Source organism: Pogona vitticeps, chromosome 11, assembly GCF_051106095.1.
Source record: "Pogona vitticeps strain Pit_001003342236 chromosome 11, PviZW2.1, whole genome shotgun sequence".
NCBI classification, from domain to species: Eukaryota; Metazoa; Chordata; class Lepidosauria; order Squamata; family Agamidae; genus Pogona; species Pogona vitticeps.
In genome coordinates this window covers 23,862,073-23,883,993 of record NC_135793.1, presented here as the reverse complement: position 1 = coordinate 23,883,993, position 21,921 = coordinate 23,862,073, and the positions used below count along the sequence as shown (strand labels likewise).

At 48.4% G+C, this 21,921-nt stretch overlaps 2 protein-coding genes and 1 long non-coding RNA gene across 6 annotated transcripts in view; 2 read left to right on the top strand and 1 right to left on the bottom strand.

Annotated features, from left to right (window-relative positions):
* The window catches only part of LOC110088158 (integrator complex subunit 6-like), a 33,002-nt gene extending 23,873 nt beyond the window's left edge, over positions 1 to 9,129 (top strand). For 3 of the 4 annotated variants that reach the window (XM_072981386.2, XM_072981385.2, XM_078380711.1), the window contains 7 exons: positions 4,386 to 4,601; positions 4,726 to 4,849; positions 6,083 to 6,225; positions 6,359 to 6,593; positions 7,103 to 7,498; positions 8,391 to 8,484; positions 8,889 to 9,129. In XM_072981386.2, coding sequence (XP_072837487.2) covers positions 4,386 to 4,601; positions 4,726 to 4,849; positions 6,083 to 6,225; positions 6,359 to 6,593; positions 7,103 to 7,498; positions 8,391 to 8,484; positions 8,889 to 8,988 — 1,308 coding nt within the window. In that variant the 3' untranslated portion in view covers positions 8,989 to 9,129. Of the gene's footprint in view, positions 1 to 4,385; positions 4,602 to 4,725; positions 4,850 to 6,082; positions 6,226 to 6,358; positions 6,597 to 7,102; positions 7,499 to 8,390; positions 8,485 to 8,888 lie in introns of those variants that run through there. The other variant, XR_013538759.1, reaches the window with a different exon arrangement.
* A 37-nt stretch (positions 9,130 to 9,166) lies between these two features.
* LOC144584487 (uncharacterized) lies at positions 9,167 to 10,184 on the top strand. The gene is made up of 2 exons (XR_013538760.1): positions 9,167 to 9,306; positions 9,747 to 10,184. It is a non-coding gene; the product is annotated as an uncharacterized LOC144584487 (long non-coding RNA).
* Positions 10,185 to 13,937: 3,753 nt separating this feature from the next.
* Positions 13,938 to 20,796, bottom strand: MMGT1 (membrane magnesium transporter 1). Its single transcript, XM_072981026.2, has 4 exons — positions 20,632 to 20,796; positions 18,349 to 18,401; positions 17,599 to 17,702; positions 13,938 to 16,557 (listed from the first exon to the last, which is right to left on the bottom strand). The coding sequence occupies exons 1-4, from the start codon at positions 20,714 to 20,716 to the stop codon at positions 16,395 to 16,397; spliced, it is 405 nt and encodes a 134-aa protein (XP_072837127.1). The 5' UTR covers positions 20,717 to 20,796; the 3' UTR covers positions 13,938 to 16,394.
* Positions 20,797 to 21,921: the final 1,125 nt, after the last annotated feature.

The window sequence follows — 21,921 nt, the reverse complement described above, 5'->3', positions numbered from 1 at the left end:
AAGCACCGCTCCCGCGTGTTGTGGGGCAGCGAAAGGCTGTGAGAACCCATGTCATACGCAGAGTGCTTTTCTGGGTCTGTTCTTCTTCGTTGCTTACTCTGAATCCCACCTGTGGGGTCTCTGTGCTTGGCCGTGCAGAGTGAATATCCAATAGCTGAGTTGCTTTGGTGGGAGCCCGACCCATCACTAAATGCTCCCAAAGGGAAAGCCCTCAGTTCCTTTTCATCCTTTCCATTCAGTGGCAGGGAAGAAACTTAACGTAGGGCTGTGTTACCTATTGCGTTACCTAGCCTTTGCTCACAATTCCATGGCCTTTGGGAGAGTGTAGGAAGCCCGGACTGCCTTCCAACTTTGTCTTGTTAACCCATCCTTTGGAAAAGGACTTTGACCTCATCTCGGCCATCAACTGAGAAGCCCCCCTCCCGGTCTGAGGTGTCGGTCCCTCTGTCCAAGATGCCTGCTTCCGATCTTTTGGCCTTGCGGCCAACTGATGACAAGAGAAGCATCTTTCGCCTCCCAAGGTGAAGAAACTTCCATCAAAGTGTCATTGCAAAATCTCTGTTGACATTGCGTTTTCCGAGTCCAAGAACGTGAAGCGCAAGGAGGACAGCCAAGCCAAATTGAAGGATTTCTCTCTGCAGCTCATACCCGGGCTCTGGTTTTGAAGACAACCTCCGTGGTTCTGCCCTTACAGGGTCAGCTTGCCTCAAGGTCTCAACTCCACCTGTGCAACCAACCTCCCTGTTTGCACCGACGTTTTCAGCTCCAGTTTCAGTCTCTTGCCACCCAACCGGCCATGCCTTGGTTGGCCCTTCTGGCTCAGCTTCCTGTTTCTGCCTCCTTGGTGTTTCCGTGGGGAGTTCTTCGTGGCTCCGTCTTCATTTCCCTCCTTAGAGCACCGGGACTCAGCAAACCACATCTGGCGGTTTGCTTCTGTCTCTGAAGAAGTGATTCTGGATCAAACACCCTCCAAGGAGTCCCTTAGCCAGGAATCTTGTATGCCTTGCAGGCAGTGTCTTCGCTCCAGGACCAGCGCCCTCACAATTGGGATCGAACGCTCCTGAATCTCTATGATCTCCCCCCTACCACAGGATAGACGAGTCGCTCATGCCATCAGGCTGATCAGTATTGCTTGAGATCAAGATCCCGTTCCAGAGCTAAATCCTACTGGGGCCTATCCATCTTCTCATTCCCATCGCCCGCCTTGGTTGCCGTGAAGATCCTGATGATCCAGGCGCCATCATCAGCAGTACTGTTCCACATCTTCTCGTATCGGGAGTGGGACTCATGCTGGTACCAACACCCATCCTGATCTTCCAGACGCTCCCACCCATCTCCTTCAGTGTGTTCCCTGCAGACTGATGCTTCCTGTCAAGGTGTCTTAGCAACGGTGCTGCTGGCCTAGCAGATCTTGATGCCCAGCCTGCCCTCTGCACCACCCCCTCAGCTCAACCACAGGCTTGGCCCACATCCACCTTGCTAGTCTCAACATCTGGTTCTTCCAGTGATGTTGACGACGCTTCCATCATTCTGGGCCCTGGTGGTACTCTCGGTCCTGACTTTGTCTTTTGGATGTCTTGCGGTGACCAGCGGGCTAAGCTGTTTTCCGTCCCAGCTGAGCGCTGTAAGTTGCGTCATAAACTCTGTCCTTGTAAGCCAACCTGAAGCTAATTTTGGATTCAGAAAATTCCTGTTAGGTGCACGGCTGGGCATCCTGCTTCCTTTCCTGAAGCCATTCCAGGAGGATGTAGAACCTCTACAGGATCCAGGAGGAGGAGGAGGGGGTGGGCTTCCCTTCTGCTTCAGCACCGAAAGCCAAATTCCATTGCTTTTCAGTCCTCTCAGTTCGAGGGTCATCAGAAGCAGCGTTCTTCTCTGTGGACAAGGAGAGTAGAAAGCTCGGCCTCTTGCGATGGACCCTGTACTCTTCTGCCTCCCCCATGGGGCAGATAAGCCATGACCAGTCTGCGATGGCTGTGTATCAGCAGGTCCTTTTGGGGGAAATGGAGGGATTTATCCCTCACCTTCTAGAGGACCAGAAGGCTGTTGTGCTTGCCTTCTACGCAGAAGCAAAACAAAAAGACATGCCAGGTGTCACGTTGGATGTGCGTGTCCACCACCCGCAGGTCAGTGCAGACATTAACTTCGGAATGAAAGCGGGTAGAGCAACCCTCATAGTCCACCCTCCGCTTGCAGGCCCAGGAGGCTGGCGCAGAGGGTCTCTGTGCCGTGTTACTCACTGTTTGCACAGATGGAGGAACAGGCAGAGGTTGTATCTTCCAAGCCATGAGAGACGGAGGTCCCAGCAGGGTTGAGACCCCCCATGCCTTTTCTTCTCCTGTTCCTAACTAATGCAGTTAGGAACCAACGGAACAACAGCTTAATTTCCTCCACAGTAGGAGTTTTTAAACTGCTATTTCAGCTCACTGTTGTCAGTTTTCTCCTGGCTATTTGTCATTTCCGGACCCTGTTGTTAAAAGTTACCTAAAGAACCTAGTAGTTCCACTGCCCTGTTCTCTTACTCCTTCCTGGGCTCCGTCTCTGCTAACGAAGAGACCGTTCGGGCTGTTGGCCTTCTGTGATGTACAGCTTGTGACCCGGAAGATGCCTTCCTGTTTCCCACTACCTCTGCTCAGAGGGACCGCAAGAGTTGTATGCCCTACAGTTACATCACATTGACGAAAAGTGGTCCTGCCTCCTGATACATCCTCCTCTCCTTGCTACGGCCATATCCTTGTTCCAGCTTAACCAGGATTTGTTGCTTCCTGCCTTTTCCCATATCTCCTGTCTCCTTGTAGAGAAAGCACTCCATCTTGGGCGCAAGAAGAACCATCTTCTTCAACACTTCTAGGACCTCTCCAGCTTCCGTCAGATCCCATGCGACGCAGGACATCAGACGGGACAACCGGGGTTCTGCCCCAAGACATCTATAGTTATGGATTGGGTTGCTCTGTCCTACCAGATGACTCGGGGACCCCATTCTGGATGGAGCAGAGGGACACTCAACCAGGGCCACCTCCTTGTCAGCTGCCGCCATGAGAGGAGGCCCCATACCTGGACATTTGCAGATCAGCTACCTGGTCCACAGCTGCCCTAATTTGTCCAGCACTACCAGCTGGATGTCTGTGCCAGGGCAGAGTTGTCCTTGGCCATGAAGACTTCTCTCTTCTCCTGGTGTGATGCTCCCAGTCTCCCACAGGTGCCATTCACAGCGACCACAAGGAAGAGGAATGGGTGGTAACTGGACCGATTGGGGCTCTTTTGAGTCTGCTTCTGTTGGATTCACACAACCCACCCGCCTCCCTTCTCAAGTGTCACTAACCGCCCCTTTCTGGCCTGGAACTGAGGGATTTCTCTTATGTGTGGTTCAGAGGGGTTTTTTTTGGGAGAGAGTTCCCCCCCCCCCCAAACCACTCAGCTCTTGAAGGTTCTGGAATATTGCTCTGTGCAGGTAAATAGAGGCCCCATAGGTATGAATACACAGAAGACCACTCAAAGAACCACAGTTACAAGTGCGGACCCCTTTGTTCTTACGAACACAGAAGAGTGAAATCTGTAGAAGTTCCACATAGGAGATGGCACTATTAATAGGCTCTAAGCTGCACAAATAGTTCTCCTTTTGCTCTGCTCCTGGCAAAGAAAGGAGGCGACCTCTTACTTTTTTTAGCCGGCCTGCTTAAAACAGAATAGCCAGTCACCAGAGCTCTTTTAAGGGACCTGCTGTTGTCCTTTCTTTCACAGAAAGGCTGTCGTGCTGTTCGCAAGTGGATTTTGAAACTGTTCAGTTTTGGCAGTGCTCGTGCCCAGAATCAGTTGGCGAGTGCTTTGTATCCTTGTGGCACAGACCTTTAATCCATTTGTACCGCAGCCCCTTCTGTTAAATCCACCCCCGTTTATGTAAATACAGTATAGGCAACCTTTCACCATGCACCGATTCCTTTGGAGAGAAATGTGGAATGGTGACAGTCTTAGCTATGTAGATAGGCGGTGGTGTTGTGATTGTAAAAAAACCCCTTCTTTGCTGACTGTGCTTCTTCTCAAAAGGATAATCGAAGATATATTTTTCTGTCCTGTCCATTGATGAGATCTGTGGCCATCGTTTTATTCCCTGCGTCTTTAAAATTACAGGAGATGGTACTGCATTTTCAGGATGGCACACAAAAATTTCCTATGTAACTTGAAAGCTTGCACAATTTTGACCGATGGCTTTAGCTTTGAATCTTTGGGGAGGCCAGTTAAAGGTGATCCTTTAATCTCTCTTTACATTAAAGAGAGGGAGGCTGTGGCTGCCGTTTGATGTAGTAGGGGGTTTGTTTTTTTTTAATGTCGGAAACGCCTGCACGGTATTTCACAGCCCTTAACCTCGCTGTATGGTTCTGTTGTAGACGAAGATCGAGTCGGAACGGATCATAGGGTCGGTGGGTAAGAAAGCACCGCAAGAAACGGGTATTAAAGTGAAAAACCACTCCAGTGGCCTGTCCTTGATCCAGAGCAGGGATTTCAAACAGCTCCTCCAAGGCATCTCGGGGGAATCTCCGCTGAGGCTGCCAGAAATGAATGTGAAGGAATTTCCTGGGTTCCACATAGGACTCTTGAACAAGGTAGGTTGGAATCGGGTGCCATGACAAATCCAAGCCTCTACCGTTCACCGCAGTGTCTGGCGGTTTGTTGGTGGCTGGAAGGGGATGAGCTGACCCAAGTTTTCCGTTCTTTGCCAACACTCAGGACCTGAAGCCACAGGTGTACCGAAATGCATACGATATTCCTCGCCACAGCCTCCTGGACCAGCTAACCCGGATGAGGACCAATTTGCTGAAAACACACAAAGTTATTCTAGGCCAGGACGAAGGTGAGCATTGCTATAGGCAGCAAAATAGGGTTCTGGCCTTGGGGGGAGCCCCAGGAACTGGATAAATGCTTTAACCCGAGTCCTGGCATCGGTCCATCTCTGCTGGGTTGATTTTTTGAGGGGGTGGGGGCTGGCTTCCTGGATCTCTTCATTTAACAATCGCTTGAGCTTTTGGGAATCTTAAGACATGTTGGAGCGGGAGACGATAACTCCCAGGGCAGTCGTTTTTCTTCCATAGCTCTTGCCCAGCCTGAGAGAGGGTTGTTTGAGGGCTGCTAAACTAAAAAGAATGTATTGGGATAATGACGGACATACCCCGGCCATGAAGGATCTGATCTGCCTGTTCAGTCAGGGCAAGATGTGCAGTCCATCAGTCAGTGTCTGTTTTTAATAGCTCTGGGAAGGGATCCTTTCAGAAGCCTTCCCGGTTTTAAATTGGGCTGTCTGCCTTTTAACTTCAGTTATTGTAACATTGGAGCCAGATAGGAAGATTCCCTAGATTAATGATCCAAGGATCTGTAATCTGGCTGTACGAATACTGTGCTTGGAAGATTCCCAGGAATCAGCAGAAACATGACGCGGCATCGTGGGAACTTCTACTTGAAGATTACCTGCTGTGTTTTGCCAAAAATATGTAGGATCATATGGTGTGAATTAACTAGGTTTTCCTCAATGGAAAGGAATGTTCTTTATAGTGTTATAGTATTAGTGCTTTATAGTATTGTTTTTGAAGTTGCTCTACAAGGGGGGGATATCTTGCCATTGTCGCTTTAGTGTTTTGAGTTTTGTTGCTACCTGTTTCTTTGCTTCTGTACACACCTGCTCAAACTAAGGCTTTGAGCATTGTTCTGCTGAATAAAAACCAGCAGACCAGGGATCTGGTGCCGGGGTCTCTCACCACCCCCAAAAGTAACTGTGCATAGGCTTGAAAGCATTTCTGGGGTGATTTGACATATTTAGAGGTTACCCAGCTTGGAGAAAGGTGCAGTGTGGCTGCTTTTTCTTACTTAACTTGTTTTTCAACACGGGATTGCTTGATGCAGTAGTTAACAGGTTTGGATAGGCTGGCTGTTCTGCACTTGATGGTGGAAATGACATGCTGAGGCATTCAGCTTTTTTCTGTAGGAGACTCTGAGTCCTGACGGGACTGACCAGGGGCTTTGGAGGGCTTTCGGGAAGCACTGAATCTTCTCTAAATGGAGTGCAAGATTCTTCTTTTCCTCCTTGTTGCAGATTGTCTTCACAGCGTTCCGGTGGCTCAGATGGGGAACTACCAGGAATACCTAAAGATGATGCCTTCTCCACTCCGGGAAATTGATCCAGACCAACCCAAAAGGCTCCATACCTTTGGTAACCCTTTCAAGCAGGACAAGAAGGTAAAGCGAACGACAAACGCTCCTGACTCCCCCTTCTTTGGAGGGTTCCCTGAAACAAGTTGAAGTCAGTCCCCCTTCCGCACACTGCTGACTGTTCTCTGATGTTTTTTTCCCTCCTCCCTTCCACCCCCAGGGAATGATGATAGACGAAGCGGATGAGTTTGTCTCGGGTCCTCAGAACAAAATCAAGCGTCCGGGAGAGCCCAACACCCCTGCCTCCCTGAAAAGAAGACGGAGCATGTCCCCCCTGCTCAGACGGCCCCAATCCCCGCCGGTGATAGCCAATCACGTCGGTGGGAAGGGGCCCCCGCCCCCTGCCGGCTCCCCGTCCAACCCCAGTCTCAAAACCGCACCAGCCGCTTACAGAGGTATTTGGAGTGACAGCCTCTTGAGTCTCCATTCTGATTCTTTCATCCAGTGGCCCTTTCTTTGCTGGATTTCATACCAATGACTGCAAATAGACGGTTGCAGATCTGTGTGTAGAGGCGGCAGGGAAGTGCAGCCAGTCACATATTTGCAGGAAGCATGCGTTTTGGGGCAAGGTGGGTGCGGGTGTGTGTGTGTCACATGTACATATCAGAGATAAGCTGATTTTGGCAGAATCGCAGGTTATTAAAGAGGGAAGAATGTGTAGCGTTTATATGGGAGAGGGCCGGTATTTCTGTTTTTTGCTGTTGGCCGATGTCTGCCTAAGAAGTGTGGGCAGGATTCTGCTTAAAAACAGCAGTGCTTTTCCTGGGGCAGCCACACATTCCTGTTTTTTTTTTTGTTTGAGGCTCCCGTTTTTCTTCTGCTCTCAATCTAGAGAATACCAGGCTTGACGTGTGTATGTCTACTGCTTTTTAAAAGGAAGCCTTGTTTGTTTTTCCTCTTGCAGATACAAATAGCAATATGGTCCAGGAAGGCAACAGCGAAAAGAAGGGTGACAACCTCCAGTCCTTGGACAGGCAGAGCGATGGGCCACTCGGGGGGCATCCGGTCCCCATGTCCCCAGCGGCCGGGATGGACAGCGACTTGCCTGATGACATGGACGCTTTGTCCAGCGACGAACTGAATTGCGTCGGGGAAGATGGACTGGACCACAGGCCTGTCGCCAATTCCCTCATTCGGGGACCCGTAAACTATAGCATCTCCGAAGACCAGAAGCAGCTAATGGCTGAGCCGGGGTCTGGAGCCGTGCCGGATGCCGTGAAAATTACGCCCAGCATGTTTGAAGGGAACAACGAAGTCATCAAAATCAAAGTTATGAAGGAAGTCCGCAAGCCTGGGAGAAGTAAGTGGGGAGAGACGACGGCCGTCTTAAAGGCGGCAAAGGTCAGGGAGGAAACGAAGTCTTCCACCGTTAAGAGAAACTCAGTGTTCCCATGGCAGCTATCAGGCGCTTGGCCTTAAACTCATTTGCCTAGAGGCCAAATTTAAAAAAAACATTTTGGCAGTCTTAACAAGTCTGTTTTGTAACTTGGTTGTCCCTTTTTTTGGAATTGGCAGAAGTTGATCTGTTAATTTTAGGGAACATCTATAGATAGATGAGCTGTGTGGTGGATGATCGTCATCATCACCACCACCACCTTGGAACTGCAGGGCTGGAAGGGGCCCTACAGATGTATCAAGTCCAGTCCCTGTCCCAAGGGAACAAAGTAGGGAATTGAACCCCCCAACCTCTGGCTCTGTAGCCAGATGCTTAAACCCCGGAGCTTTTAGCCGCCGGTGAAGTGAAGTCAGGGGAGTAAAAAACCACCGAGTGGTTTGAGCGTTACTGTGAGAGTGTTGCAGTGGGGGTTGGACCATCCCTGTAGGAGAAAAAGTTCTTTCCTTCTGCTTGAGAAGGAAAACATTCCTGTCGAAGATGGAAGTGAGGCAGGACTCGGGTTCCTCCTTGCTGAGTCCACTTCTGCACAAGGTGCTGAGCGTCACGGGAGGGGGGGGGCGGTGGCGCTGGGTTTCTCTGCTTGAGTGACAGTGAATGTCGGAAAGGATCTGAAGACCCCATGGTTGCCGTTCGGTCAGGACGCAGCTGGTTTGGAAGGCGTGCGATGCCCGCACTTAACACAAAGCCTCTTACGAGGAGAGGTTTCTGTCGCTTCTCTGTATATGTTTTGTGTCTGTCATAACTGTGACCTGACTCTTCATTTTGGGTTTTGTTTTGCTTTCTTTTGGACCTGTAGATTATGAAAAAATATTCTCTCTCCTCGAAGAAGTGCAAGGCCCTGCGGAAGTTCAAAAATATTTCATTGAATTTGCTATCAAAGAGGCGGCAAGGTTTGTATCGGGAGGGTGCGTCGAAAGTCAAGGCAGGGTGTGTGATCAGCCTGCGTGTTGCAATCCAGCACACGCTGTGCGGGTATTTGAAAAAAGCCATAGTGACCCCGAACTTTTTGCTTCCTTTTGCATTTCACAAGCCACTTCACCCGGCAGCTGTGTTTTAATCCTTTTCTGACATACCAGAGGCCAGCCTGGTTAAGGTTTTGATATCGCTGAATGAAGTCTTTAAATGCTAGCAAAATGAAACAGGCCAGTTCTTCTTAACATTTAGGGAGGGTCTGATAACATGGTTGGGTTGGTGTATCTGTCACGGTGTGTTTTCAGAGGGAGAAGAGCTGCGGAGGAAGGAATGCCAAGACCCCCCCACACTGAATTGCTTCCCCTTCCCCTCTCTTTCTCAGGTTTAAAAAACGGGTCTTAATTCAGCACTTAGAGAGAATACTAGAGGAGATAGAGTTCAGAAGCCTCCCCAACAGAGTTAATCATGTCAACAGTAGATAATAGTGTCCCAGCACGACAGTCGCATGACGGGCCAGGGAGAACGTGTTGGCGGTGTCGCAGAGGAGCGGAAGAGGATGTGGCAGCCGTGACCTCGGCCACCCTGGCAGCCAGGCCGCTTTTCTGCGGGCGTCTACAAAGAAGGGCGGCGTTTTTACGTTTGCGAGAAGCCTCTTTCGCCGCAAACGAGGGGGGGGCCTGTGACCCTGATGGATTTGCCGCAGACGGCGTGGCTTCCTCCCTCCCACCCACCCACGACGGAAGGCCTGATCTGCTCAGTGGGCTGAAGACAGACCTACCCAGGGCTGCCCTCTCCTGCAGGTGATGAGAATTTAACTCATTTGAACCTTTGTTCTAAGACACTTTAAAACACACACACACACACAGACGCTGCTTTAGGCGGTGGGTCGAAATCTTTAAAAAACAGAATGGCGTACGCTTTTATCTGCACTTGTGTTGGAGAGAGATTTTTGTCCTTTAAAAAAAAAAGAGAGAGAGAGAGAGGAGCGAAGGAGAGCGTTCTCTCTGTGGTGGTCGTAGTGCATGTTGTCGCTACAGACGCCCGAGGTGGAAGTTCCCAGGAACTAACTACTAGCCGACTCGGGCCAGACACACACACACACGTTTTCAGGGTAAATTGAAATTGAGAGTTAACAGGAGCTGCTGGGTTGAGGAAAGCTGTCAAGGAACCCCCCCGTGACTGTTGCCGGTGGTCGCCACTAAGCAACCCTACCTCAGCCTCTCTTCTCTTTTGTCTGCAGACATTATGAAAGCGCACACCCTGAAGCTTTCCAGGTCCAAGACTTCAGTTCCTCTTTCATCTTGTGAGGAGGACGGAGACTCTTCACGTGGACTTGGCTTTGGAAGCGCTTAAAGGAAACTTTGGGTTAATTTTTTTTTAAAAAAATTAAAATAACCACACACACAGAACCCACACACAGAGAGACAAAAAACCCCACACCCCACATTCTTCCCCTCTCAATCTATATGTATATCTATATATTTTACTTTTTAAATATTCATATGAGAAGAGATTATTTTGGACCGTGTTGTTTACCAGATCCTTAATTTGATATATCCGACGGCGTGTGGGCGGGTGCGTGGATGCGGATGTACCTCTCCCACACCCTTATATATAAGAAGATTTTTGGAGTACTTGTATATAAGAATAAAAAAAAAACATTTTATGATTTTTCTAACCAGTGCACGATCTGAGTGGAGTGCTGCTGAAGTCAGTTTGGTCACGCTATTTCCAGCTATCGAAACACATAATCAAAAGACACCCCCCAAAAAAACAACAACCCTTAGGGGGTTCACTAGCATTGCCTCTTTCCCCCTCTCTTCAAAAGAAGCAGCGTTGGAAGGTTGGCTTGACTCTTTAGGGTCATCAAGGGCTGTTTTATCACTTTTTCCCTTGCCGTTAGGAGCCGATTCGCAGGTAGTGGTCCTCTCCCTCCCCCCCCCCCCAAAATGCTCTCGCTTGTCTCCACCCTGTTGTTTTGATGCAGCTCAAGAGCTTGGGGCTCTTCGGCCGCGTTGGCAGCTGGTTTCAATGCTTGTTTACCGGACGGTTTGTCTCGCTCTTGCTGACGGACCTTTTCCTGCCCTGTATCTCCCTTTGGTACAGCAAAGCTGAGCGGGTTAAAAAGAGAAAGTAGATTTCCCAGGCTGGTCCTGGCAAAGAAGCGCTTCCCGGGGCAGGGCCTGTTCTCTTAAGCCGGCGGCCAAGGAAAATAAGCGTGTGACCGTGGAAGACCTCTGAACAGTTTGTTCTGGCTTTGAGCGGTGCAGTTCTCTTCATCGCACCCCTTCCTTTGAGGTGGAGTTTTAGAACAGTGGCACGGAGCTGGTTTAGCACAACGGAGAAGAGTTGGTGCTTCTGCCGTTGCATGCAGTCGTATTTTAGTTGGTCAGCTACAGCCGTAAAACTCCCATGGATGGCTAGCTTTCTTGGAGAAGGTCCCGGTGCGGAAAGAACCCGGGGGTTCTGTGCCGAGCGGTTCTAACTTGGCTGGTCTGTTTTAGAGAGTGTGGAACGGTTGCCGTGTGATGAAGAGGGGAGCCCCAGAGAGAAAGCAGTAGCCAGGGAGATCCCCCAAATGCTTGGCTTGGATGTTACACCAATCTGCGCATTTCCGTTACCATTAAGATCATCCCAGAGTAGCTGTGAGGCTTAATTGCTCCTTCCGTTGGGACAGGAATAGGGACTGGAACCAAAAGGGGCACAGAAAGAGAGTGAACCCAACGCATAGGGTTCCTGCAGAATGAGAGCTTAGAATAAACTCTTAGGTTTTCCTGATTACCTTTCTTCCTGCAGAGGAATGGCTATTACAGACGGTGGGCTTCCCCTCAACCTCCGGAGCGCGACAGGGCCCACTCTAGCTCTGCAAGGGTGTGCATAAGCTGATATTTTTTAAAAAAAAATTACCCTGATGAAAGTCCATTTCAGCTTCCTGTCTCTACCCTCCTGAAGGTTTAGAACCATCCACAAACTGAAAATAGTGGTTTAAAGTCAGGTTTCTGCCCGCCTCAAATTGGGCATAAGAATTTCCCTCTAGGCAAAGAAGAAGCACCAACAGTACCCAGTGGGTTCTAAAAATAAAACTTCTTAATTACTGTGGTTCTTCCCTTGTTTTCCTACGCTGAAAGTGACGTCTTCAGCTGTTGTGCTTTGCCCTCAGCATCTCCCCAGAGAGAAATACAGATTAAGCTTATGATTACAGAGAGAGGGTGAAGACCTGTAATTAAGGGCCCGACACATGGCCAGGATTGTATTTTTCACCCCATGTTGACACTTGAGAAACATCTGTGCACGGAAACGTCTTATCTGGTCCATGTTTCCGGGTGGGGGCGGCACCTTTTACTGACGGAATTATTTTCCCGTTTGATCGGATCCATTGGTCTCCCGAAGTTGACGGCTGTCGTTATAAGAGAAATGTGTGGTTTTGTTTTATTTTAATTTTTTAAAAATCGGGCGAAACCATACAGTGCGCTGGGTCTTGTGCACAAATTGTCAAAGAGAGCGGGGTGCCTGGGTCAAAAACCTTCAAAATTTGGGCATCCCTTCATGAAGTAGGTGGGTGATGCAAGTCATCTTCTCTCCTTCTTATCCAACCTTATGCCCTAGGTCTTGTAATCAAAGGCTATCAAGTTGTGAAGAGAGACAGTAGCAAACTAATTTGTTGGTGAGCCTCAATTAGAATCCTGTTCTGTGTGGATCAGTTCCCTCATGTTCCTAACATTTCCATTACTTAACGTCCCTCTCCTCTAGTTGGTTACCCTGTACTTTTAACATGCCATTCCAGCTTTGGATGCCCAACTTGTACAAATAGATATTTAAAAAAAAAACATGGCAACAGCCAGAATCCCAAAGCTGTGAACTTCCCTTAGAAGTATTCTTGCTGCGTGCATGCCTCCGTTCCTACGATTTGGAGTTCAGGAAAGAGCAGTTTTGCCATTGCAACCATGAGGCAGTAAATGGGTTCTCCTGCAATCTGGTTGCTGTTTCCGAGGCCAAGTAGGCATTCTGTCTTGCACAGCTATTGACCATGATACACGGGTACCAGTTGTTATTATACCCGTACTTTACTACCATGCCGTAAAGGAAAACCAGGAGCTGGAACATCTGCCACCCTCTCTGTTTTATCAAGCAGTTGTGTGTAGTTCCTCAGAGCACCTTGCCTTCCAAATAACTATGAAGCATCCCTCTGGTTAGTCAGGTTCTGCCAGATGATCCTCCTAATCACTGCCATTTGTTTTACAGGTCTTTGTTCCGTCAAATAGGCCACTGGCGGCCTTCCCAGGCAAGCCAGGGAAACCTTTTGAGTGCTACTGCTTTGTGTTGTAGCAGGAATACTGTACAGTGGTGTCTCGCTTGACGATAATCCGTTCCAGCAAAATCGCTGTAGAATGAAATCGTCGTCAAACGAAAGTAAAAAGCCCATTGAAATGCAATGAAAACCGCTCAATGCGTTCCAATGGGTGAAATACCTCATTGTAAAGCGAAGATCCTCCATAGGGCGGCCATTTCCCGTGCCTGTAAAGCGAGGAAACACAGCGGGGAGCCATTTTGAAGTGGCGGCCGACCATTTTGAAACCCAACGATCAACTGTTGATCATCAAGTGAAAAATCCGTTCCCGAAGCAGGGAACCGATCACCGTCAAGTGGATTTTCCCTATCTAAACACCGTTTTTGCGGTTGCAAAATACTCATCGTGACAAGTATGAATGGTTGGCAGGCCTGCTGTGATCTAAGTGCAGTTAAATGACCTGCAGGAGTCCTGTATGATGATGGAAGGGCACCCCCTGGCAAAGGACAACGGGTCCGATCCTGTTTGCTAAGGAGAACAATGCTTGTTTCCTCAATAGCCTCAAGTCTCTGGGTAACTGCTCTACAGGCTTGTTGCTGTCGGAGCATTAGAATAGCAAAGACCTAGTTTTAGGTTGGATCAGAGAGAGCCACTTGCTGGTGGAGGATGGTATACGTAACCAAGGTGCTCAGAGTTAAGTAGTACAGCAGCAACCAGAATTTCAGGATGGTCTGGATCCATGCTCCGGTTTCCACTCTGTCAACTCCAGCTTCTTAGTATAGAGCTGTCTATCCTATGCAATTAGGAACACCCAGGATATGACGCAGAAAGGTGATTCATACATTCAGAGAGAACTGCTTTGTAGGCTTGCAGTCTGAAATATAGTCCACACAGCTGTTTACTTCACATGTGGTTGAGAGCAGTGCGCGCTTGCATGAGCCGCCTCCCTGGGAGTGTCTATCTGTTATAATTACTACTGCTTCACAATTACTCTTCTCAGTGTAAAGGGAGCTGCTAGCACCCAGCAATTCATTCAGGAGCAACACTTGAGGTTATTTCACTCCTTTAGTTTTAGAAAATAATGTGGACTTTTAAAAACCAGATCTACACCTGGTCCTTTAGAAATAACTCCAGAACCACACATGTTGTAATCAGTTCTTTACTGGATATTGCAAGATGCAAACGGGAGGAAAAAATTGCATACCTGTTAAATGATCATTGATGCAGAAGGGTAAGGCCGCTACTTGTAAATTTAAATGACCCAAAAGTGATTTAGTGGGCTTGAACAGAACATACACAGGGAAGGATGATGAAAAACCTCAGAGGTCTAGCCAAAGACTCCACTTTAGCAAATGTACCTGCTACCATGAGACCTTTTTACTAACCTGGAGCAGCGTTTTAGAAAGCTCAAACAATCATTTGACAAGCAACTAGGCTCAGCTTTAGATGACAGCTTTACAAAGCGGTAGGAAAAAGAGCCACTTGGCACGTCAGAACTCGGTACTTCCTCACAGCCCCTTTTCGTCACAAATCACTTGCACTGCTCCAACGTTTGGGCGTCCTGAAGAAAATAGGTGGTTTTATTCCATCCTCAGATTTTCAGTGCAAGAGCTACATCAACCTACTGGTTGGAATCCTGAACACATCTGCTAGCATCTAGTGTTAAGCAGAATTGGTGAGCCCAGAGGCTGAAGGACATCAGCCAATCGGGACCTGTTTTTCAGCTTGAACTAGGGTCTTATTGCAGTCTATGGGAAGGAGAGGAGGATAAGGCTGGCACACTACTCCTAGCCTCTGACTTTTTACCATATTGCCAGTCTTTATTCGTACCAGAGAAGGAAAGGCTGGCAGGCAGGATTTCAGATGGAGGGAACACAATGCAAGATGAAAGGGTCTGATTTAATCAACTGAGACCGCTGTCAGGATAGTCTGCAGAAGGCCAAGTCTTTTTCATCACAACTAGTTTCAGAATTCCTCTCTTTAAGTTAGGGAACCTTCGTGCCGCTTTCCCAGCTATCGACCTCCAGTTGGGTTCGACTACTGCTCTTCTTATTCGCAAGGGCATCACTGGAGTGACTGGGGACAAAGCCAACAGTCATTCACTCCCTCTGGAAAGCACCTATTTGCCATGGTTTATGAACCCGTTGCCAGTCAGGGCAGCTAACCTGTAGCATTTTCCAGCCAGCAAAGAAATCTCCCTGTAGGCGGTTTGCACGCCTTGAACGCAAGACAGGTCCGTGTTGCTGCAGCCTTATTGCTAACAGACATCGCTTGACTTTTGTGCAAATTCTACCTGAGGTGGGGATAAAGGAAAGGGAAACCTGACCTCCACCATACATGCACCCCACATACTTCAAGGCAGATTAACTGGGGAAGAAATCTCTTGGCAAGCAGGTCACTGCAAAAAGAGGAACGTTAACAGAGCAGAAAAACAAGTTGAGCACGTTCAGTTGTCCAAATGGGAACACAGCCATTCCTCAGTTCCTTTTTTCTACCTCGGCCACAAGAGTGCACACAAGTAAATGAGGACAGCCCAATCACAAAGCACCCTTTAGAGCAGAAAACCAAGAACCCTGCATGTTAGAACGGAACACAAAACATTATCAGTAGGCAGAGACCCTCCCTTACAAGCCATTCAATCATACAGTAGCCCACCTCTAACCAGGACTAAAAGTTCATAAGCCGACGGCGCGTCTTGCGTTCACCACAGTAAGCACATTGCTTCATACCGTGACTGCAACACGCAGCCAGTCCCGGCCACAATCCACAAAGGCTCACTGTGCAGGCAACGATCACAGGTTACAAGGGATGCGCGATGCAAAAAAACCCGATGAGAAGACAGCCAACTTGATTCCATAAAACTCTGCCGGTGGCTCAGTAGATCACTGCATTTCTCTCCCCCCCAAAAAGTCCATCTTCTTTTAGCACCTGCGAGTATGTGAGGGTGTCTCAAGGCTAACCACCCATGGGGAAAAAGGAACATTTCGGTCCTCGGCAAAGTTTGGGGTTGAGCTCCCAACCCAAAACAGTCGGTTGCAATGGCTCAGTCCTTTCCCGTGAAGGTCTTATCATGCAGTGGCTGCGTTACTTCAGCTCCGAGTGCCAAAGATATGACAATATCACAATCATCATCTTTTCTAAAAGGAGACAGGCGGACACAGAGCAACCCCCTGGCCCCTTTCTCAACATTCAGCAACAACATATACAAGACAATAATCCTCCTCTGTGCTTCTCTGTTGCATTTAAAACCATCCTCCAGTTTTTTTTTTTTTTTGTAATACAGGATTTGTTTTAAGGGAATCAACCGCAGGAGTGTTTTAATGGATGAAAGGTAAAACGCATGTTTCACAGCATAATTCTAGCAGTAACGTACACTGTTTGCCAATTCACAATTCAGTCATTGTCATTAACAGTGTTCAGAGAAGGTCTTTTTAATTTGTTTTAATATATTTATATAATATATATATATTTTATAAAGTCTGGAAGATCAATATAAATACTGTTCCAGAAAATAACAAAAAAAAGTGTTTACATCCCCAACTCCAATGTTACAGCTCAGTGTCCTGTTCTATTTTTAGTATCATCTGTAAAAATCTTTTTTTAACGGCGGAGAGGTTCAAGTTTTCGAAACTTCAGTGATGCGCTGGACGACAAAACATCCTGGTTGGAGGATGAATGGACAGCGTCTGGGGGCTGGAACAAGACTCTGCCCCGGTGATTAAATACATAAAAAGATGGGTGGTTCCTTAATGTGTCAAATGTCCTTAAACAAAAGAGAAAGAGGGGAATTAATACTGAAAGAACAGCTAATTGACAAAATGGCTTCGTTCTAGCCACTTCACTATGGTAAAGTGCTATGATCTGGGGGGGATGGATAGATTCCAGGCTTATGGGATGCAATTTAAAAAAAAAACACCTAATTTTGCCTACAGGTCTCGATTTATCTTCTGCCCATCTCTACCTGAACCTATATGATTTACACAAGTTCAGGGGATCTAACACAAATTAAACCTCAAGTCTACTTCTTCTCTTTAAACAGAGCTCTTTGGTAGCAGAAAAAAACAGGTCAAGAAGAAAGGGGATTGTTTAGGCATCTGGCTTATGGGGCCAGAGGTTGGGAGTTCAACTCCCTCCTTGTGAGGGGCTGGACTTGATGATCTCTAGGGCCCCTTCCAGCTCTGCGGTGCTAAGATTAAGAGTATGTGCACACACAGGGAAATGGTAGTTCGAGGCCAAATACAGAGAGAAAACTGATCTAGTTTTTCCCCACCAACACCTGGTGGCGCAGTGGAAGAGAAGACCACAGTAGCTTTACTCTTTCCTGAGCAAGCCTGCTTTTGATGCCGGCACGTGTGTGTGAGCAGCTGTTACGCTGGAGATGACCAAACATCCATTTCTCCAGCACCCTGCTTCCCACCACAGCCAACCAAAGAAGCAGGGAACGGAGAGGTTGCTAGCAAAAAGGCATTCGGAGGTATCATTTGCTCGGATCCCAGAGGTTTAGGATAGCGCCCCCCCCCCCCCAAATTGTGATTAGGGCACAATGTCAGACCCATTCTGGGACAAGAACTTGGAATGGTTTCTTGTAACTTTTTTTGTTTACAAGGGGAAAGTCAGTAGGCTACCCTTTTTTAATCCCGACAGGGCTGTGTTACAACATACAGGAGCTGCCGAATATCCCTGTATTGGTAGAAAAGGGAGAGCTTCCTGCCCCATTTATGAGGCTACTGGCACAAAAGGTGGGGGGGGGGAAGAGTAAAAATAAAGTCATAAGAAAAAACAGGACTAGAATAAGAAAACATACTTATTTTTTAGCTCTGAAGTTGCATCCATGTCTTTGAATTCTCCCGCAATGTGTACTATCCCATAGCAGGTAACTGCAAAGGCCAATAGTGTTTGAAGAACTATCTATAACAGATTAAAGAGAAAAACAGCAGTTGAGAATCAAGTAAAGCTTTTCTCATTGGGCCTTCGATGCCATGTCCACTCTGCCTGTCAAGAAGGCAACTACCAGGGCTTCAAAGATAAGGAATGTAACAGACCAAGTCCACCTAGGCTTAGACATGAACTCCTTTGGGCGCAGTTACAAACTGGTGCATTATGATTTGCACAGTGACAGACAGAGCACTCCTGCCCAAGCAAATGCCAGCAAGAGAAGGCTGCTTCCTCGGTGGGGAAGAAAAGGAGAGCATTTCTGACAGGTATCTGGGAAACGGCTGCAGAGATGCTTCTAAGGGTAGAAAGATACCAAATTCACAACATTTTAATCTCAGTCCCAATGCAATGGCTATATCCTTAAGGCTGGCTGAACAGTCAGTTGAGAGACCTTAAAGAGGGAGCTGTTCAAATTCGAACAGCAGAATCCGTGTGACGAGAACAAAGGACCAGGATGGCGGGATCAAGCAGTACAGAACATAAACCAGTCGAAACAACCCATTTGTTCGTGAATTCCAACAGACTTTACTGAAGCTAACCGACTTTAAACAAAACTATGTTGTGGATCACAGGTGGCCCCGCGGTTTCATCAGAAGAAAAAAACAAACACTCAACTTACATCTATTGGCAAAGTTTCATCTTCCTTTTCTGTTAATCTCATATAGGAACGATCTGTAAAACAAAGACAGTTCAATACATGAACCTGGTTTCCTTTATATCCAGAAAGGGGTCCCAGTGATACGCTTTGCAATCCATTCCCCCACAGGTGAAGGCCCAGTCACTGCCTGCATTTTCTGAGAGCTTTTCATGACAGTTTTAGAGCACCTCTCATTGTTTAATGCCTGATTGGAGGTGCTAAAGTGTTCAAATCATGTGCATAATGCTCAGTGAAAGAAATGAGGCTGGCAGGTATGACTGGATAATAAAAGCAAATCACTGCTAGTTCTCTAAATTCCAAGGCCGTATATTTATTTAGCTTGTTACCACTAGAGGCAATTATACAGTCCTTTTACTGCACTGCATATAATGAACACATCTGCCTTACTTCTCACAATCGGTAATCAGAAGTCGACACGCTGTGTAAAAGCTTCTGTTCAAAGATGTACAAGAAAACAACAGCACTGGGGAAGAAAAAGATAGGAACGGCTGCTAGCCACTGAGACACCCCTAAACAAACTGACATTTTCCAAACTGGCTCCCTCATACACAAACCACTGAAACTGAAGCATAATCACTCTTGTGATTTTGTAGTGCTATTCCAAGGTTTACCTGAAACGGCTACTATTATGGACGGAAACGTAACTGCTATATCAGTAGCAGTAAAAGTCACAGGCAAGATGCATGTTAAAAATAGTGAGATCAGGTTGACAACTTATTGCTAATTCAATAGTTTAGTACCTACCAAATGACAGTCCCTACTCATAGATTATTATCTACATTAAAGAATGAGGACATGGGTGAAGGCATTCATTCATATCAGCTGCCTTTGGTCCAGATATTTTATGTCATTCTGTGGGGAACCATCAGCCACTCACTTCTAAGCTCAAAGATGACACCCGAATCTGAGGACAGGGTTGATACCTTCCTGCCCACAACAATCCAGCCCTGATACAATGCATCCCAGCAAACACCTGTACAGTAGGATCATTAACCCACTCATACTGAAGATCAACACATTTATACAGTCCTGCAGGTTTGTTACTACAAACATACCAACTCTTCCAAATGCTGTATTTTATCTTTTCAGGACAGACCTCCTTCTCCTGCTGCCTCTTGCGTTTTAAAAAGAGCTGCCTCTTCACCACCAAAGCTTTTGCAGCAACGAAGCTGCAGCCTTGTGCATGCTGACTAGAGTCCCCAAGGAACCGGAGCAAACTTGGGACTGTGCTGCTAGGATGCAAAGGCTCTGCCGGAGGCTTACGCAGGAGTTGGCCCTGTTGAATACGGCTGGCCTTTGGCACCCATTAAAAATAGGCTGAGATCACTTCAGGCAGGGAAACTGCAGTCCCCTCTTCGCTTTTCAAGGGCAGACTCCTCGAGAGGGGAGAACCTGCCGCCAACCATGATCCGGACCGCCGGGAATGGTAACCTATGTCGGCCAAGGCGGATGGGAAGGGTCCACAGCAGAGACCACCGGGATGAAGGCAAAGCCACACCTTCAAAGGCCAGGGATGGGGACTCAAAGTCCAGGGACATGCTGTCAAGTCAGACTTAAGTCCCGCCAGTGACTCAACTTGGGTTTCTCCCCCCCCCCCGCCCAATGTCTCAGCTCCACCCTCTCCCTCCTTTCCTTTTTTTTCTGGGGAGGGGGGGTTTGGAAAGCTTGTTTATTAATAGGGCCTCTGCCCCAAAGACTGGCCAACCTCCCCGCCAGCAGCCTGGCTCCGCTCTCAGGTCCTCCAAGAGAGCAAGGTCTCTGGGGCCAGGATCCGGCAAGGCAGCCTCCCCCCCCCCCGAAGCCTAGCTTGGCCCTCAGAGGCTCCGGCTGCCCTCCCACCCAAAGACGGCGGTCTCCCCAGGCCGGGGCTGCCAAGGGGGGGGGAAATCACACCCAGCGGGGGGGGCAGCCTCGGCCCCGGGGGATCCCCCCCACCCCAAGATCTCCCCTGGGGGGGGCAGGATGCGTCCAGACTGGAGTCTCTCTCTCTCCCCCCCCCCCGCTTCGGCTTGCGGGCTGCCAGCCAGAGCTGCCCCCTCTGGGGCTCGCCAAGGGGGGGGTGTCCAAGGGTCCAATGCTCCTCTCGATTCTTCCCCAACCCCCCCCCCCGGCGTCCCTCGGCCCGCCTTTGCTTCTCGGCCCCCGTACTTCTCCCGGGAGGGGGGGAGGGAGCGCCCAGGCCTGAGGCCTGCCCGGCCGGCCGGCTCCGGGGAAGGGAAGGCCGGGGAACCGCCCGCCACTCACGTTGGGCGGCGGAGAAGGCCGCGTGCGCCAGGGCGAAGAGCCCGACCCCGACCAGCCCTTTCCAGAGAGAGGCCGCCGCCATCATCCGCCTCCCCTCAGCCGCCGCCGCCGCCGCCGGGGCCGCGCATGCGTACGGAGAGGGGAAGTCGGTGGGAGGGCGGAGCCGCCGCAGCCCGCCCTGCGGCGCAGGAGAGGGAAAGGCCCCCTCTCGGCGCACTCCGATGACATCGCGACGGCGCACCGCTCGGGGGAGGGGGCGGAGCCGACGGGGACGAGGCCCAATCAGCTCAGGATGGGCGGGGCTTGCCGGTGGAGAGATTCTGGGAGAGCGACGGGCCGAGGGGAGGGGGGGAGAATTAAGGCTGGGAGGGGGCGGGGCTAGCCTGCTGGCCCCGCCCCCTCGCCCTCTTCCTGTTTATTTTAAAGCTGCTTTATTATACAGTGTTTATACTTCGCCTAACTGGTAGGGCTCAAGGCGGCGTAATCTCTTGCTCATTCAACGGCTCCCACCTCGGCTTTGGATAGATAGATAGATAGATAGATAGATAGATAGATAGATAGATAGATAGATAGATAGATAGATAGATAGATAGATAGATAGATAGATAGATAAATAAATAAATAAATAAATAAATAAATAAAGCAAGCAAGCAAGCAAGCAAGCAAGCTTGTTTTCAGAGCACCCCTTATAAAACAATAAATTCATGAGACGTATACTAGAGGTTAATAACTTTCCAAACATATATATATTGTTTATTGTTTGATAAGGGGTGCCCTGAAAACAAGGTAGCTTGCTTCATTTATTTATTTATTATTGTATAATATATATGTTATATGATGAATATAATAGGTATATGTTTATATATTTATATATTATATGACGATGGTCGTATAATAACATACCCAATGGGGAACAATATCCTTATTTTATAAGTTTAATTTAAAAATCTGTACAATCTGCTGGTAGAAACATCTCAGAGATTGGAGAACGCAGGAGAGAAAAAAGTTGTGTTAAAGCACGTGCCTTGTGCTTTTAACACGGTCGTCTTTCAGCACAACACGTGTGAGCAGGCCACGTTCTGTCCCCTTGCACAGGCGTTTTGAGATAGCCAATAAAGGTTATGATGATGATGAGATACTGAGGCTGCCGTTCCATATGTGCCTGGAAAATAAACCACATTGCTGTTACTGCTGTTAACCTTGCAGTCAATCCCTGCATTTTAGGAAAGTGCTGAATATTTGTGACTTGTCTTTTGTAGTCATCCTCTGTGCTGTTTCGTTGTATTTGCT